General features: G+C 34.0%; 1 protein-coding gene across 1 annotated transcript in view; it reads right to left on the bottom strand.

Annotated features, from left to right (window-relative positions):
* Positions 1 to 900: 900 nt before the first annotated feature.
* SNX3 (sorting nexin 3) overlaps positions 901 to 15,895 on the bottom strand; it is a 35,287-nt gene continuing 20,292 nt past the window's right edge. Inside the window, exons 2-3 of the mRNA XM_023503150.2 lie at positions 6,030 to 6,125; positions 901 to 960 (exon numbers count right to left, since the gene is read on the bottom strand). Coding sequence (XP_023358918.2) covers positions 901 to 960; positions 6,030 to 6,125 — 156 coding nt within the window. The remainder of the gene's footprint in view (positions 961 to 6,029; positions 6,126 to 15,895) is intronic.

Below are 15,895 nucleotides of genomic sequence, written 5' to 3'. Positions count from 1 at the left end.
TCATAAATTACTCAATAAATCTTGAAAGGAGTGTTTTAATGCACTGCAATGTTTTTAAAAATTAGGCCTTCCAGTAGTATATTTAATATCACCACTTTTTTTTTCCCAAAAAGGAGAATATATAATTAGTAAATAATACCTCCCAACAAATGAAGTAATAAAATCACAAAGAAAGACCTTAAGCAAAGTAACAATCAATACACATTAGAAATGTATTTTCATTTTTATTTCAAAACAACTTAAATTTTTAGACAAATGATTTTAGTATATAAATTTGATTGTTGTTGTTTTTTTAATACAGAATATAAAGATTTCCCTCATTAGTCTTCCATAGAAAGTGTTTTACAAGCCTGAAGGAAGATACTTCTGCACACAAGTGTTTCTTTCACACGTGGGGTACTGGAAAACAACTGCCTAATGCTTCTACACATAAATTAGAACAGGTGACACTGCATATCAAAAAGAGCGTGAGAAACATTTTAGTCAATCAGACACAATAAGCAGATGTGACACAGAAAACTGCAAATTCCAGTAAGGCCAAGTCAGTAACTTTAGTCGGAACACAGCAGATAATAGAAGGGGACAAGTAGTGTGCACCGAATTAAAACAGCACTCAAGAGCTTTTTTTTTTTTTTAAGGTAGAAAGAGGGATTTTTGCTAAAGCAAATTAATTTGTTTTAACTGCCAAAACAAAGCAAAACTGAGCATCATAATGAGTGTTAGTATACTGGAGGCTTATTGGCCTTTTTTGTGCAGCATGCTAAAATTAGCGAGAACCTCTTTATCGGTGCGTATGAATCACTAATATTCATGGTAATAGTTTTGTTTATTTTTACATAGATTTTTTACAGCATTCAGGCATGTCTGATTTTGGATGGAGTATAACTTTTATCTATTATTTCATCTTGTAAAAACATGTGAAGACAACGTTCGTTCTGTGCCAATGGATGGCCAGCAACCCTAGAAATAAGAATAAAAAAAAAAAAAGACTCAATTTACAGAATTATTTCACAAAAATGGAGAAAACAAAAAGTCTGAGCTTACACAAACCTTTAGTTCTTAACGTGAAAAAAGCAGCATCATTCAATACCTTCCCTCAAATCCAAAGAAAGTCTCCAGTGCAAATAAAAGAATCAATCAAGACACATTTCCCTTTCCCATTCTTCATTTAAAGTTGAGATCTACTAAAGTTACTACTACTGCTTCTGCTGCTGCGGCTGCTATTACTACTACTAATTAAAATATATGAGATTTAAAGTGAGATGAGCTCAAACAGGATCCATCTCATATATGGTACTGAAAAACTCACAGAACTGCATTATCTTTCCCAGAAGGGCTGCAAGTTCACAAAAAAAAGAGTAACAATAACTAACTACAGAGACAGTTCTTGGGCTTTGTGCAACTCTTCTAGCTTTTGTTTTGTTTTTGTTTTTTGCACACATTCTGAAGTTACTAGGGATAATTCATCAAAACTCTTCAAACTCTTTTAACCACTGAATATACACATAACACAAACACATTTCCCAGACTCGTATTTAAAAGAAAAAAATGTTCATTGTTAATTATAAGTCTAGAGAGCTATTTATTAAGGCTAATGTACAATGATAGTCAGTCCTTTTTCTTTTATAAATCTTCCTACTACTCTTGCTTTTAAAAGAGCTACAATTCAAATGGGAATGAAATACATGGCTAGAAATTTTGGTATGCAGTATATTAAGGGTTTCTAAAGTAAACGGCCAAATTGAGACAAACAATCCTAAGTATTCTTACAGTTTCAAAAGAATACATTTTACCATGAAAATTAAAGAAAAACGTGCACCTTCACACAAGACATGCTGATAATACCTCCATCTGCAATCAAACAAAATGATTGCAAGTGCATTGTAAGTTTTATTGTTCATGATAGAACATACCTTAAATCAGAAAGATCCACACAAGTAAAACTGCATTTTTTTTAAATGCTGTAATTTCAGTAGTAATTTGCATAAATTAACCAAGCAAAACAAATACAAAACTTAGGTCAACACAAAGATACTCATTTCAATCACTCAAGTGTGTTAATATTTAACATCATCCCCCATCATTCAACTTGTTAGATATTCTACATTTCTTAAGTTTAAATTATGCAAAAGTTACACAAGCTTAGAAAATGGCTGTCAGGTCCAAAAGGAAAGGCAAAATTCTATGTAATAAGCAAAACTAATATTTGTAGGCTGTAAAGAAAATTGTATATGCTTAATACCAAATCAGTTACCTGCACTTTGCTTTAAACTTAAAGAACAGTGAATACTTACTTGTTTATAAATTGTTCAAGTCCTTGCTTCCTTTCCTCTATAAAAGAATCATCAAATATTCCATCATCTCCTCGAAAAGGAAGCTGACGCAGAAATGCTTTCCCAGGAAGAGGTGGGACTACAACCTGAAGAGGAAAAAGAAAAGAAAATTTAGCTTATGCTGATCTGAAGCTGAGAAGTGGTGATTTACAGAGTATTTCATCCCAGGCTAGGATGAGCCTTCATTTCAATGTCACATCTTCTTAGTTTACAGAGATCACTCACTGCTAAGGAAAACAATTGGGGAAAAGATTATTCTCACTCCATTCTGGAGGTAAACAATTACAGAACTGTTTAAAGAAAATTCCAAATGTGAAGATCTCCTAACCAAACTACCTATTGCCAAATGCTTGACTCATGTCAGGGTTATTTTTTTTTAAAGCTTAAAAATTTTTGGTGACTAGCAAAGGAAAAGTGTAATTGCCTGGAAGAATTGGGGGGGAAATGCAAAATAAAAATGCCTTATCACCAATTATAGAGAAAAAGAAGTGGAGAGAACAAAGCCTGGACAAATAGGAAATGCTATAAAAGGTAACAAAAGATATTATAAGGTAAAGAAATTAAATTTGGATTATGCCTTGCTGAAAATATTTTTCTTACTTGGAATTTGAAATTAAAAAATAAACAAAAACACACAGTATTAAAAGGCTAAAGTCTCCTCTTTAACAGTATTGCTAATTTCTAGGATGAGCAGGTCACCTCAGTTTTCTCATCTGTAATATGATGGGGTGTTTCTCTTAGCTTAAAGTTTCCAAGATCTGGATTTTTCTATGAAAAACATACCAAGGTAAAAAAGAACGATCCTTTAGGTAAGTAGAAGGTAAACAAAAGAGTTTCAAAGAATCAAAGCACATTCTTTAAATTAAATTGAGAAAATGTTAATATATATACATTTATATAACTGAGATTTAAAGGAGACCAGGGAAGCCAAGAGGCAGCAGATATGAGGAAGGGTATTTTGGACATGAGGGTCTGCCTGTGGAAATACTCAAGAGTTGGAAAATGGAGTACTGTACCAGAAGCAGCAAGCTACTCAAGGCTACGTAGAGGAGATTAAGTTGTAAGAAGGTAGTAGCAAGAGGCCAGGGAGCAATTGGAATTTATTATATGTGGAAGGAGGTTATGGGATACTACTGACCTAGTCAGATCTGTATTTTAAAGGAAAATCACTTTGACAGCCAAGAGGAGGGCAGACTGGAGTGGGAAAGAAATTTGGGAAGGAACAGCAACCAGAAGATTATTGCAACAGTCCAGGTATGGGCTTATAAGGGCCTATACTAATAGTTTCAGGAAAGAAAAGGGCACACATACAAGAGATGTTATGATGATAGAAATGGCAGGATTTAACAGCTGATTGGATGGGGGAAAGAGGATGAGAGAGAATGAGGAACTGAGAGACAGCTAGGTTTCCAGCCTGAATGTATCCTTGACAAGAGAAGAGGGGAAAAGTTTCATTACAAAGATAAATTCAGTTGTGAAAATGCTGAATTTAAATTGTCTAAGGAACACCCCATTTTGAGATGTTTAATAGGCAGTTGGAGGTGAAATCTGGAGATTAGGAGAGACGTTAAAGTAGACCTGAAGAGCATTTATATAGAGATAATAACTGAAACCATCAGAACTAATGAAATCACTAAATGAACAAGTATAGAGGGAGAAGAAAAAAGCCTGACATGAATGAAAATCTAATAAAGGAGGCAGAGAAGGAGCAATCAGACAAGAAGGATGGAACAATGTCAAAAACCTCTAAGGCTGCAAGAAAGAAATTAAAGATGAGCATTGGGAAAAAGCCATTCACTAGATTTAGCATCATTAGGAACTTTGAAGAGAACAATTTCTATTAAATGATAAGGAAGCCAGACTGTAAAGAGTTAAGAGAGGAAAGGAAATGAAGGCTTCTATTGTAGATAGTCTTCCCAAGAAGTTTAGACACAAAAGTAAGAAGAGATATAGGACTATAGCAAACTGGAAAAGATGGATCAAGTAACAGCTTTTTTGAAATCAAGTGAGTTTTTTTGAAGATGGGAGCAACAAAAGCATGTTTGTAAGCAGTAAGGAAGCAGCCAGTAGACAAAGAGCAATTGAAGATTAGTGAGAAATAGAACAAATAGAGAGGGCAATCTGCTGGAGAAGAAAAAATGGAACAGGATCATTTGTGCACATAGAGGGGTTTATCTTATGAAGGAGAAGTGCTACCTCTTTATGTTTATACATTCAAACAATGTAGAAGTTAGAAGAAGGGAGACTAGACTCAATTACATAATCTTAAGATTTATGAGTTTTACTAACAATTGCTTTATAAGTAACAAAACTAAAGTTGAAAAGATATGAAACATTTCTTCAAAATCACAAAACTTAATAAGTAGCAGGGATAGGACTTGAACCCAGATCCCCTCAATTTTAAACTTAATGATCTTCCTACTATACTAATTAATATGTTAGAATGCTATTCTAATACGTGAATTGAAAATTTTAGAGACTAAACCAGGACCCATTAGGAAATGATAAAGAAAAGGGGAGGATGAAAGCAAAAGGTATGATTGAAGACAGAATCAATAGGACCTGGCAATTAGCTTGAGAAGAATATGGTAAGGAAGAGAATATTCAAAGGTGACTTTGAGGTTTTTCACCTGGATGACTTCAAGGATGGTAGTAGATGGTGGTAACATTAACAGAAATAGAGAAGCTAATTAGGTTTTCCTTTGAGAAAGTAGGGGGAAGGCATGGAAGAAAACTACTTCAGTTTTGAACATGCTGAATTTAAAATGCTACAACAACTGAATGTAGATATCTATTAGGCAGTTCCAAATGAAGACCCATAACTTAAGTGAGAAGTCAAGATATAAATTTGAAAGAAATATAGGAAGGCCTGCATTACTAATTTTGTATAAGCCAAAATAACAGGTTCAACATACCATCACTTGTAATTTTAGGGCATGGAATATTTTTAATACAGTCAAGACACAATTCAATGTAAAATTTAATTCAAGATTTAAGACAGTCATATACTGTTGTTATCATTATTCTCAACTTGGCAAAAACTATGTTATAATCAACATAATAATGTAATGGAGTGAGAGGGATATGGTTGGGTTGAGATTGCTATCAATGGTGGGAATATTAAAATCCAAGATTACAGATCCATTAGAAGACTCTAGACTTTTAGTAATACATATTTAAACAACATTTTAAACTGAGGATTTTGGGTGAAACATTGATATGAAAGAATCTGAGGAAAACATTACTTCTGTTTGGATAGAGAAAGATTTTTTTTTCAATACAAGAGTTTGAAAAGTTGATCTTAAAAGTTATTAGATTTATCCTATATTTCTCTAGTGAAGAAAATCAGAAATTGTGATAGAGATAATAGTAGCAGCAGTTTACATTTTACATACGGTATTATGATGATAATAGGCCTAGAAATAGGCTCTTGGGAAAGGAATCAATATGTATGAGATGATCCAAAGATATGTCTCTCCCTAAGTAGGCCCAGCATGCATGCTGGGGATCTCATATATTTTTGTAGATATTGAATAAAAATGAAACCAAAAACATTTTAAAAAATCATCCTTTTTAGCTCCTCATTTTCTATTAAGAAGCTGATACATCCTCGAAAACACAAATCAAAACTATATACCTGGTACTTTTAATATTTTGTTTAGAGGTATAAGAATACTGTTCTACCCCAATTCTCACCTTGCTTTCTCTTTCTAATTCGCTTCGAAGCCACTCAAAATCACTGTATCTTCTTCTCACAGAAGATTCCTTCAACTTGAAAATAGGAAGATTTGTCTGAAAGACAAAAAAGTTAAAGGTTTGTGTGATATGTTTGGGAAAAAAACTATAACTTTTTTTTTTAAAGGAAGAAAAATATGTCTAGTTGTCAAATTAACATAGTTGTATAAAATGCCAAGTCAACTTGATTTAGGAAGGAAATTATTAGATAGCCTAAAGAGATAGTATGTTTTCTTTGAAAAGACAAAAGTAATAGATTTTATAGTAATTGTTAAGGAGAATATTACTTAAAGAACACAAAGTTTAAACAATTGTACAGACAGTTGTCTCTGTTCTTGACTGTGGCTAGTCATGCTGTACAAGACGTTCTACGTACATTTTAAGTACTTTCCTACATTTCAGGAAGCAGTAAAATATCACAAAAATAACTGGTATAGGAGGTAATAATTGATTACAATCAAATTCTACTTACTACCTCAGCTAAGGTTTATGAGCAATTTAAAAAATCTTTTGAAAACAGAATTATCTTGTTAAATTACAAATATGAGACCATATGTCTGATATAATAAAGGAAGATTTGGGGGTGGGGAAGCATTACTGTCTCTCCAGTATCACTAAAATACTGTGAAATAATTTGAAAATAAGAATTTGAATAAAAATTTGAAAACAAGAACATTTATCTTCAGTCTTCCCACTAGTAGCAGGAAATTAAAGCAGTCACCCAAATTAGATCAGGTTCACAGACCCAGGTTCTTACAGACTGTAGGCAAGTTAAGTGTCTAAGTAAAACTGAAAACATGATCCCTAACGCTCTGAGGTTACATAGGAATGCAAGAAAACATTTAGGGACTTGTAGTATTTGCAATCTCACACAGAAGAAGCCTTTCACAATTTCTGACAGTTCAAATGAATGCCCTTTAAGATCTGTTACCTTTTAAGGATAGAGACAATCTATTGGTTCCTTTCTTCTAGGGAAGATATAAATTAGAAACCAATGGATTGGTGCTCATTTTTTATTTGTGGAATATCAGTTATTTACTATTTATATACTGTTTTATTTTATAACAAAAAAATTTTAAGTATTCAAAGATGAGGAAAACCCTCTACATTATGCCCAATGCAACTTAAAAAGGACTATTTTCTTTCTTAGGACAAATATGGTACTAAGGTTAAATAAGTTTAATACTTTTAGAATCACCAGTTGTATTAAAGATAGAAGGTACAAATCAAGTGTCACTTGAAGGATTTTAGAGATTAAATATGAATCAAAAGATCAAACCAAAACCAAGAAGCATTAAAATAGAACTTGTTTCTAAAAGCCTACTAAAATTCTAGTTACATGCTTAATAAAAATGCTGCTGGAAGCCAGTGTATGTTTACCAAGCCAGTGCTTGGTAAAAAAGACCTTTGTCCTCAAGATCTTAAACTCATTTTGTAGTGTTCTCAACTTTTTCCAAAGTGTATTAGCTTCTACACTGTATACCTTACCGCTTGGAGTCCTACACAGATGCTGTTGTATATGTTTCATGCATGAAACCAAATCTCACATGAGGTTTAAAAGCACTTGAGTTTTCTTTCCCAGGTAACCACAACATTTGTTCATTGTATTAATGACTAAGAGCAAAATTGCACCTAACAAGACTCTTATTATGCTAAAAGTCAAGCTTATATTCAAAGATGCTGGCTTTTTGTAGAGAGGAGTATTCTTATACCCAACAGGGAATAAAATTAGGTCCCCCAGAGAGCAGGATGATGATTCCCAGAAATAAAGCACTGGATTATTTCTCTCTAATTTCACCTATTGGCTTTTTAACTGAGTTCAACCTTCCGCATTAAAATATTAAGTCTTTGTAAGTGTCTAAAGACAGAAAGGCCTTTACAATACTGAGTGTTTTCTGCAGGTGAGATTTTACATTTTGAATTCCCTCCTCTCAAATTACCTTACAAAAGGGATTAACTGCTCTCTTTTATTCAATACCTTAAGATCAAGCCTGTGAAAAGAGTTCCCTAAGAATTTTCATACTTCTGGGCACGGAAGTCTATAAAGTTAATCTCTGAAACAACATATCAAGCTTACAGGTACAATGTTGGGGTAAGGGTGCCAATTCAGCTCATTTTACCTTCCATTTTCCCTTTTGAACTTTTGACACACAATCATGATTTATATCTGACTCATTCTGATTTGGAATTTTCACCATTTTGAAAAAAGGTATGTAAGAAAACTTCCCCTAAGATTTTCTTTTTTCCAAAAGAATAAAATCAAAGAGTCTACAATAAAGGCTAGTTCTCAAGTATTTTAAAATACATTTCTTCCTGCCTTAGTTTTTCTTTTTTGTTACCCTAACAGTGTTTGGCTATAACACTTCAAATTTTAACAAGAATGAGTTACTTATCTACTATATTTCTATAAACCCACAAGATTTCAAGAAGTAAAATTTGTTAGAATATTAGGTAATTTTAAGTCTTACTGAACAAGATTAACACATAAGGAATCATTGAAACCTTACTATTAAAGGGCCACATCTAATTACAAACTTTTGTGGTCACTCAATTATTTAGAAAATATTAGAAAAGAGGAAAAAGCTCCAAATTATCTGCTAAAATGCAATGAGATTGCACAGCTTATAATCACTAACATTGTTAAACATTAACACGAGGTCTAAAAATTAAGTTTTCATACTTAAAGAGTTTTCTTTTCCATTTTAAGAGTTCCCTAATTTTCCTAAGTTAATGGAGACTCCCTCTAGAAAGTCATACTTTTGCCTTAGTGTAACACGGAAGTTATCCTGGTTGAGACTGCAGAAGATAACTTATCCAAGTTTTTACCATGTTAGATTAGGGTTCAAATATGATACCAGCAACAACCTAGGTTAGCTTTCCAAGAACCAGACTTGTCAAGTCCAAGGAAGCTTTTCAGTGGTCTGGTCATGGCAAAACATATGAGGCTCTCAGTCCTGGGCCAATCCCTTTCCACTTCTGAATGATGGCAGAGGGGAGAGGAAAAAAGGAGGTGTGAAAGGTGCCACTAATTCCGTCATTTTAAGAATATCTATAAATATTAGCTACCACAGTACTTTGAATGGACATATATTCTTGCAGTAAATGAAACTGGAAGAAAAAGGCTACCACAATTAAATGGAAGAATGATTTTCACAGATTAACCTTAGAGAGATATCATTCTGTGGAACATCTGACCATTTTGTTTGCATTCTTCAAGAGTTATTGCTTATCTACTAATATCTGTTTCAAAAAATGAAGAAGTAAAAGAAATTCTTATGAAGAACTCTATGATTATCCAAATTAAATTAACTTCAGCATAAAGATAGGCAAAGGGGAAGAATCCAAAAAATATACTGGAATACATGGTTTAGCAGTAAAAGAAATTAAAGGATTGTAGACTATACCAGATGCCTCACATCTATACATCACTAACATTTTTTTCAAGGGGAAAAAGTCAGCAGAAAATATAGCAAACTCCAAATATGGGAAATGCAATTTCCTTTAAAAAAAAAAAATGTTAACAGACAATAGGAAGATTTATAAAGGCAAACAACTAATCTGTTAAGAACAAAAATTAAACAAGCTATTGATGGAAAAAAATAGGAAATGTATATAAAAACAAAAAGTGACAGAACATTACTATTGTCAAAGGAAACACATGTGGATACCAGGACTTGTGGATAACACAAGTCTCAGTGTGACCTTGAATGAGTCACATAACTCTTTAACACCCAAAGCAACTCTAGGAATATAAGTCAAGAAATTAAAATTTTTTTCTGCAATGGATAGTACTGGACTTGGTATTAGTAAGATCAGAGCTCAAATCCTGCCTGATACTTCTTTAGCTATGAGCCTGACCAAGTTATTTAAATCTGTCTCAATTTCCTCATTTGTCTACCTCAGAGTTATTATAGGATTAAATGAGGCTACATATGCTTACAAACACTAAAGCATTATATAAATGCTAATTATTATTTTATGGAATCACAAATTTAAATTAAGGATATGATGCTAGTTCATAAAGCTGCTTTTCAATTTTATACTGTACATTTTACATTCTTCCTAAGATAATCAAGAATCCTCATGGAGCGCAGTCTAAAACAGGGATACACAAACAATACACAAATACAGATTACAATACATGGAATTAAAAGTATGTCAAAGAAGTAGAAAACAAAGTGATGTGTGAGGTCCGAGTTGAGAAAAGTCATCATGGATTAGAATATCAAGGCCTTGTTGAACTTATAGACCATTTATTGTTAAACATAACTAATGAGATTGAGGAGAGCAATTTGTACCAAATGATGAGATTGGTGTAGGCACAGCAAATGATGAGGTTTGGTACCAAATGATGGGATTTGGTAGCAATTCACATGTGAAGAACCCACACAGGCTTTTTCCTTGCCAAAATTGCATTATGAGAAGTTACAGACAAAATGAAGAGGTAAAAGTGACACTAGGAATTGTAAAATATGAAATAAATTTGGGAGAGTATATAGTTTATAGTTAGCAAGGAAAGGGGTTTTAACAATAACAATGGAAAAGACAAGTTCTTCAGTGGAACTCATAATTAATCAGGAGAAAGGGATTGCCATGAGATGGGAAAGCACCATTGACTGGTTTGGCTAAATCTACAGAGTTTAGCACCCTAAAAGAATTAGTTAGCTATAACAAGGAAAAAGACACTATGAGACATAGAGTAGAGATGGGAGGAAAGACAACACAACAAGGCAGACCACAATGGCAGGCTAATCCAAGAGAAATTCAGCAAAGATGGTATAGGCCATGGGCAGATTTACATGGGAAATTCAAGCAATGGGGTTTGACATCATTAACGTGACTTTCTGATTAAAAACAGCAAGGGAACGTTACACAAGACCTTCACAGGAGGTGGGACTATAAGGTTGAACTGATCCCATAAGTGCCCTTTCCTGCTTGCCCCTGGGAGTAATCTTATCAGTACTTCAGGCTTTCTCTGCCAAGCCCATCTAGTTACCTAGGACCTCATCAATACTTTATTCATCATTAAAATTTTAAATTCTCAAATCTTTGATGTTAGCAATACAATTTAGTGTATAAAGTGGTAGATTTAAGAGTAAGGAAAACTTGATTTCAAATACAGATTATGCATACCAAATACATGATTATGGACAAGTCAGTAAATTTCTATTAGCTTCAATTCCTTCATCCATAATATGAGGATAACACTCGTACTTCACAGGAAGAACAGAATAATACCTACTCTACGTGGATATTAAGATCAAATAAAGGAATGTATGAAAAGCACTAATTATATACTTCACTAGATGTTACCTCATCTATTGGGTATATTCTTTCAACTCTATGAAGAAAATCATAATGCACCCTTCTTATTCATCTATTTTCTTGTCTATGTTATTCTATATGGACCTTCTTCTACAGGAACCTACCTATATGAGCTGGTTTTTTTGATTTCTTGATGATGAATTAAGTCTCTCTAACATCTAAATGGGATGAACTGAGTGAAGACCTCTTATGGAAATGTAGCCTTGACCTATGCCCTAACTGTGACTTGAGACTTTGCAATATTAAATTGAGTTATAGCTAAAAGCTGCAGGTGTTCGATTATCTTAGATAAACTTACATTTCCCTCTCTTGTGGCTCTCCCTCCCTCCCCTTTTCATTAGCATTTAAGTACCTAATCAGTAAAGAGTGTATTATTGATTAGTATTCTTTGTTTCTGTAAATATTTAAATTAGAGAATGTAAGCCTGGACTCCCCAGCCAATAGGAAAAAAAGTAAGAAGGGGATGGGGGTGGTAGCTTCTGCATTAGGGTCAATATGAAGCAGATTATGCAGGTTGCATTATGCAAAATATCCAGTCTTTAGAAATATTTACTCTCCCTCCTATCCAAGAGAGTTATATATTTGGTTTAAAATAGAAAAAAAACACTTCGAAACTTTAAGTTCATGCTATCCACGTTTAGTCCTTATACTGAAAATCTTCCAGACTGGAGAAATGGCTAAAAAATATTCAAAATACACTCTTAATGATGAAATGTTTGTAAACATATTGATGTCTATTATTCAAGATACTTGCAGTAACTACCTAAAATATCAGTTCTAAAAGTATTGTCAGATAACCTGAGAGTCCTTGAAACCTTTTGAGAAAATATGAGATCAAAACTTTTTATAATACTACTAAGATTTTAATTCCTAAAACAGTAAATATTGATAGATTTAAGCAACCTAAACAAAAGCCTTTGGAAAGATGTCCTCAATAATTGTTAACAGTTTTTGGTTTTTTGGGTTTTTTTTTTGGGGGGGGGGTGTCTTGAGACCAAGAAATTTAAGAACACCGCCCCCCAAAAGAGAAACCAGGTTTTGTTTGGGGTTTTTTTTAAACTATTAATTAATTATTAATATTAATTAATTAATCCCAACCCAGTCTCAAGACCCAGGTTAGAAACTTTGCAAGGAGTAGAATTTGGATATCACAGTATAGACAGATATTCCCTTCATGTCCAAACGGAGAAAGCTGCCTTTCATTTGGGCTTTGAGACACTAAATACAGTTTAGAGAAAGTGACTTATTAAAGTCAATAGCTCACAGATATACTCTATGTGGCTGGATTATCACCAACAACTTGAGCAGAAAGACCAAACCCCTTTATGTAATCATCTGAATAAAGCTTAACAAAAGATATCAGAAAAATGTTTACTAGCTGTTTCTAATATTTCTTCAGATAGTGTCACGTGTATATCTAAAAAGAGACTGGCAACTACATCAAAAGTATACTAACAGGCCATGCTCTATTCAGTCAATCCTCAGAGATGTAAATGGATGCCCCACTATAGTTCTCATTAAATGGTTGCATTTCTTCCCATATCTGCATCTTAAGATAAAGGATAAGCTGAGAAGTGCTCCAGCCATTACTTCTCCCTTCAGAACTTTTGATACTAGTTTTACCCAATCTGGAATGGCATGAATAATTGTAGATATAGTTTATAACCTAGATGAACTTAAAATATATCTGGGGATAAGTCATTTAGTAAAGAAAAAGCTTTTAGTCCTGAGACCCTTTTGAAATGTAGATTGTCACTAAGCCAAGGTATTCAGTTCACTTTTTTCCAAGTACCCGGCCTTCCAGTGTTACAATTCTCCGTTATTTTTAAAAAGTGTCTCTTACAGTATAATTTTCAACTACTGCGGAGGAAATTATCTCAACTAGTTCTGTTACTAAGTTATCCACATCAACACATCTTTCTAGGAACTAGTGTGTGGTACAGCATTTAATAAAAAAGCTGGAGAACTATCTAGAAGCAAAGCAAAGTTTATTATACGAGAATCGGGTATCCCACCCATTGAGCAGACAATCGAAGGGAGGAAGCACCGTAGGGGGCAGGGTCAACACTTTTTATCCCTAACGCAAATACCTCCTCCCACCACTGACCCTCATCCTTATTGGCTGAGGATCTTACATTCTAAACGAGGGAACTACCCAAGAAATTGAACTTGACCAATAAGTACACAGTTGCCCATATTTGACCTAACAGAAAGACACTGATGTCATAGGAGGATAACAAGGGGACTTAAGTATGCCCTTAGGGGATAGCAGGGAGGGAACTTAAGTATGCCCTTGACTTGATGCTTAAAGTCCTTCAGGCCTACTCAAACTTTGAAATAGATGAAGCCTTACTCAATTATCACAACTGTCTTGAAAGATCTCATCTTGTTCACTAGCAACAACATGCCAGTGATGTTCCCATGTACAAGGTCACTTAGGGTTTGATGAGCAGCTCTCTAATGAAATGGAACTTAGTAATAACCTCAGACCCATGCAATTCCTTCAAGAAAACATAAAAACAAATTATGATTAAAGGGAAATCTGTTGGTAGCTTCACATAAAAAGCTTTCAAAGTATCCATACTTGGAATTTGAAAGAATTTAAATGGCTGGTAAAAAAATGCCTAAGGCTACACGTAGACAGTGAAACAATTAATTGTAGTTAATTCAACTTTTAGTTGACTTCTTCTATATGTTGCTGTTACTTATCAAAGCTGTGTAGAAAATGCTTTATGAACCTTCAGCCACTATATACGTTATGATTTAATTTGTTAATTGGTAATCCGGCAGTGAATTAAAAAGTTCACATTTATCAGAAGATCACAGAATTATAACTAGAAGAGACCACCAAGGCCATTAAGGTCAATCCCCTTATTTGTTCAAAATAGTAAAACTCAATTAAACAAAAATAATGTTCATTTCTACTAACAGAGAACTTCTTAAGAGAACTTAAATGAATAGTCTTCATTATTATTTATCAGGAACTGTTTTATTTTTGTTTTATTAGAATCCAAGTTCCTTGACTGTAATAACTTTTTCATTCCTTGTATTTGTACCCCCAAAACCTAGCTCAGCAGGGCCAACCAATCAAACCACAATTATTTATGCAGTGCTTATTATGTGCCAGACATTATGTTAAGCACTGAGATAAAAAAACAAATGCAAAACTGCCCCTACCCTAAGGGAGCTTCCATTCTAACATTGCAAAAACTGAAACACAGACGGCTTACATATATAACAAGACTATACAAAGTAGGTACAAAAAGGTAATCTTGGAGAAGAGGGAACAAGACCTTGGGGAGAGAGAAGGTGAGGGATACAGAACAAGAAGGGCTTTAGAAGGTAGCACGTAAGCTACATCTCAAAGAAAACAAGAGAGAGTCTAGGCTGAGGAGGTAGAACAATCCAAAAATGAAGGTGCTATATAAAGAAAAAGAGAGAAGAGAGAGAATACCATATGAGGAACAGCAAGCAGGCCAGTCTGGCTGGATTGTGAGTATGTAGATGGAGATACCTTCTAAGAAGATTGGAAAGGCAGTGAGTTGTGATGTGCTAAATGTCAAATGAAGTTTATCTTTGATCCTAGACATAAGAGAAAGGAGATGTTGGAGTCAGATGGGAAGAAGGAAACGTGATCAGACTGGCACTTAAAGAATCTCATTGGCAATTATGTGGAAAATGATTAGAGTGTGAAGTGACATGAGGTAGGGATGATACTGCATTAGTTCAAGTAGCTCTTTGAGTAAGAATGAAAGCAGAATCAACAGGATTCGGCAGATTATTAGATAATGTGATGTAAGGAGGAAAGAAAAATTGAAAATGATCCTAAGGTTAGAATAGTGAATGAAAGGATAGTTTCTCAAATGAAATAATGGAGACTGGAGGAAAGGGAGGTTTGAGGAAGAGTTTTGAATTTTGAATACATTGAGTTATTTTGAATACATTGAGTTTGAGATGATCAGTTCAAAATATCCAACAGCAGGACTAAAGTTCAAGAGCAAGAAACTAAGTCTGGATGCATTCCTTGTATTTGGGGACTTCCAAATAGAGACAGTTAAGTATATCCAAAGGAGCTAATGATTCTTGTTCCTACACTTCCAAATCAAGTAGTCTCAATTTAGAATCTCTCAGTTCCTGGAGTCTCCTCATACTGGAAAATTTAAATCAGCTTTGCACCCTCAACATGAACATCCCTAAACTCACCCTTCTTTACCCCCGGCAAGTTCCCCCTGGAGATTCTACTTTGTGAAGAACCCAATTGGATCTCTGTTCTTCCCACAAAGTTCCTGGTTTCTAGATTTCCAAATCTGCTGTTGAAGCACAGTGGTTGGCACACTGGCTAGAAGAGCTATCTTTTAATTGTATAAATATATGTACATATATTGGATTTAACATATGTTTAACATATATTGGATTACATGCCATCTAGGGGAGAGGGTGGAGAGAAAATCCTCATATGACGGGAGAAGCCCCCAAATACAAGGTTTTGCAAGAGTCAATGT

This window comes from Sarcophilus harrisii, chromosome 4 (genome assembly GCF_902635505.1).
Source record: "Sarcophilus harrisii chromosome 4, mSarHar1.11, whole genome shotgun sequence".
In the NCBI taxonomy this organism is placed as follows: domain Eukaryota; kingdom Metazoa; phylum Chordata; class Mammalia; order Dasyuromorphia; family Dasyuridae; genus Sarcophilus; species Sarcophilus harrisii.
The sequence above is the reverse complement of the archived record's forward strand: the minus strand, read 5'-3'. Positions and strand labels throughout refer to the sequence as shown.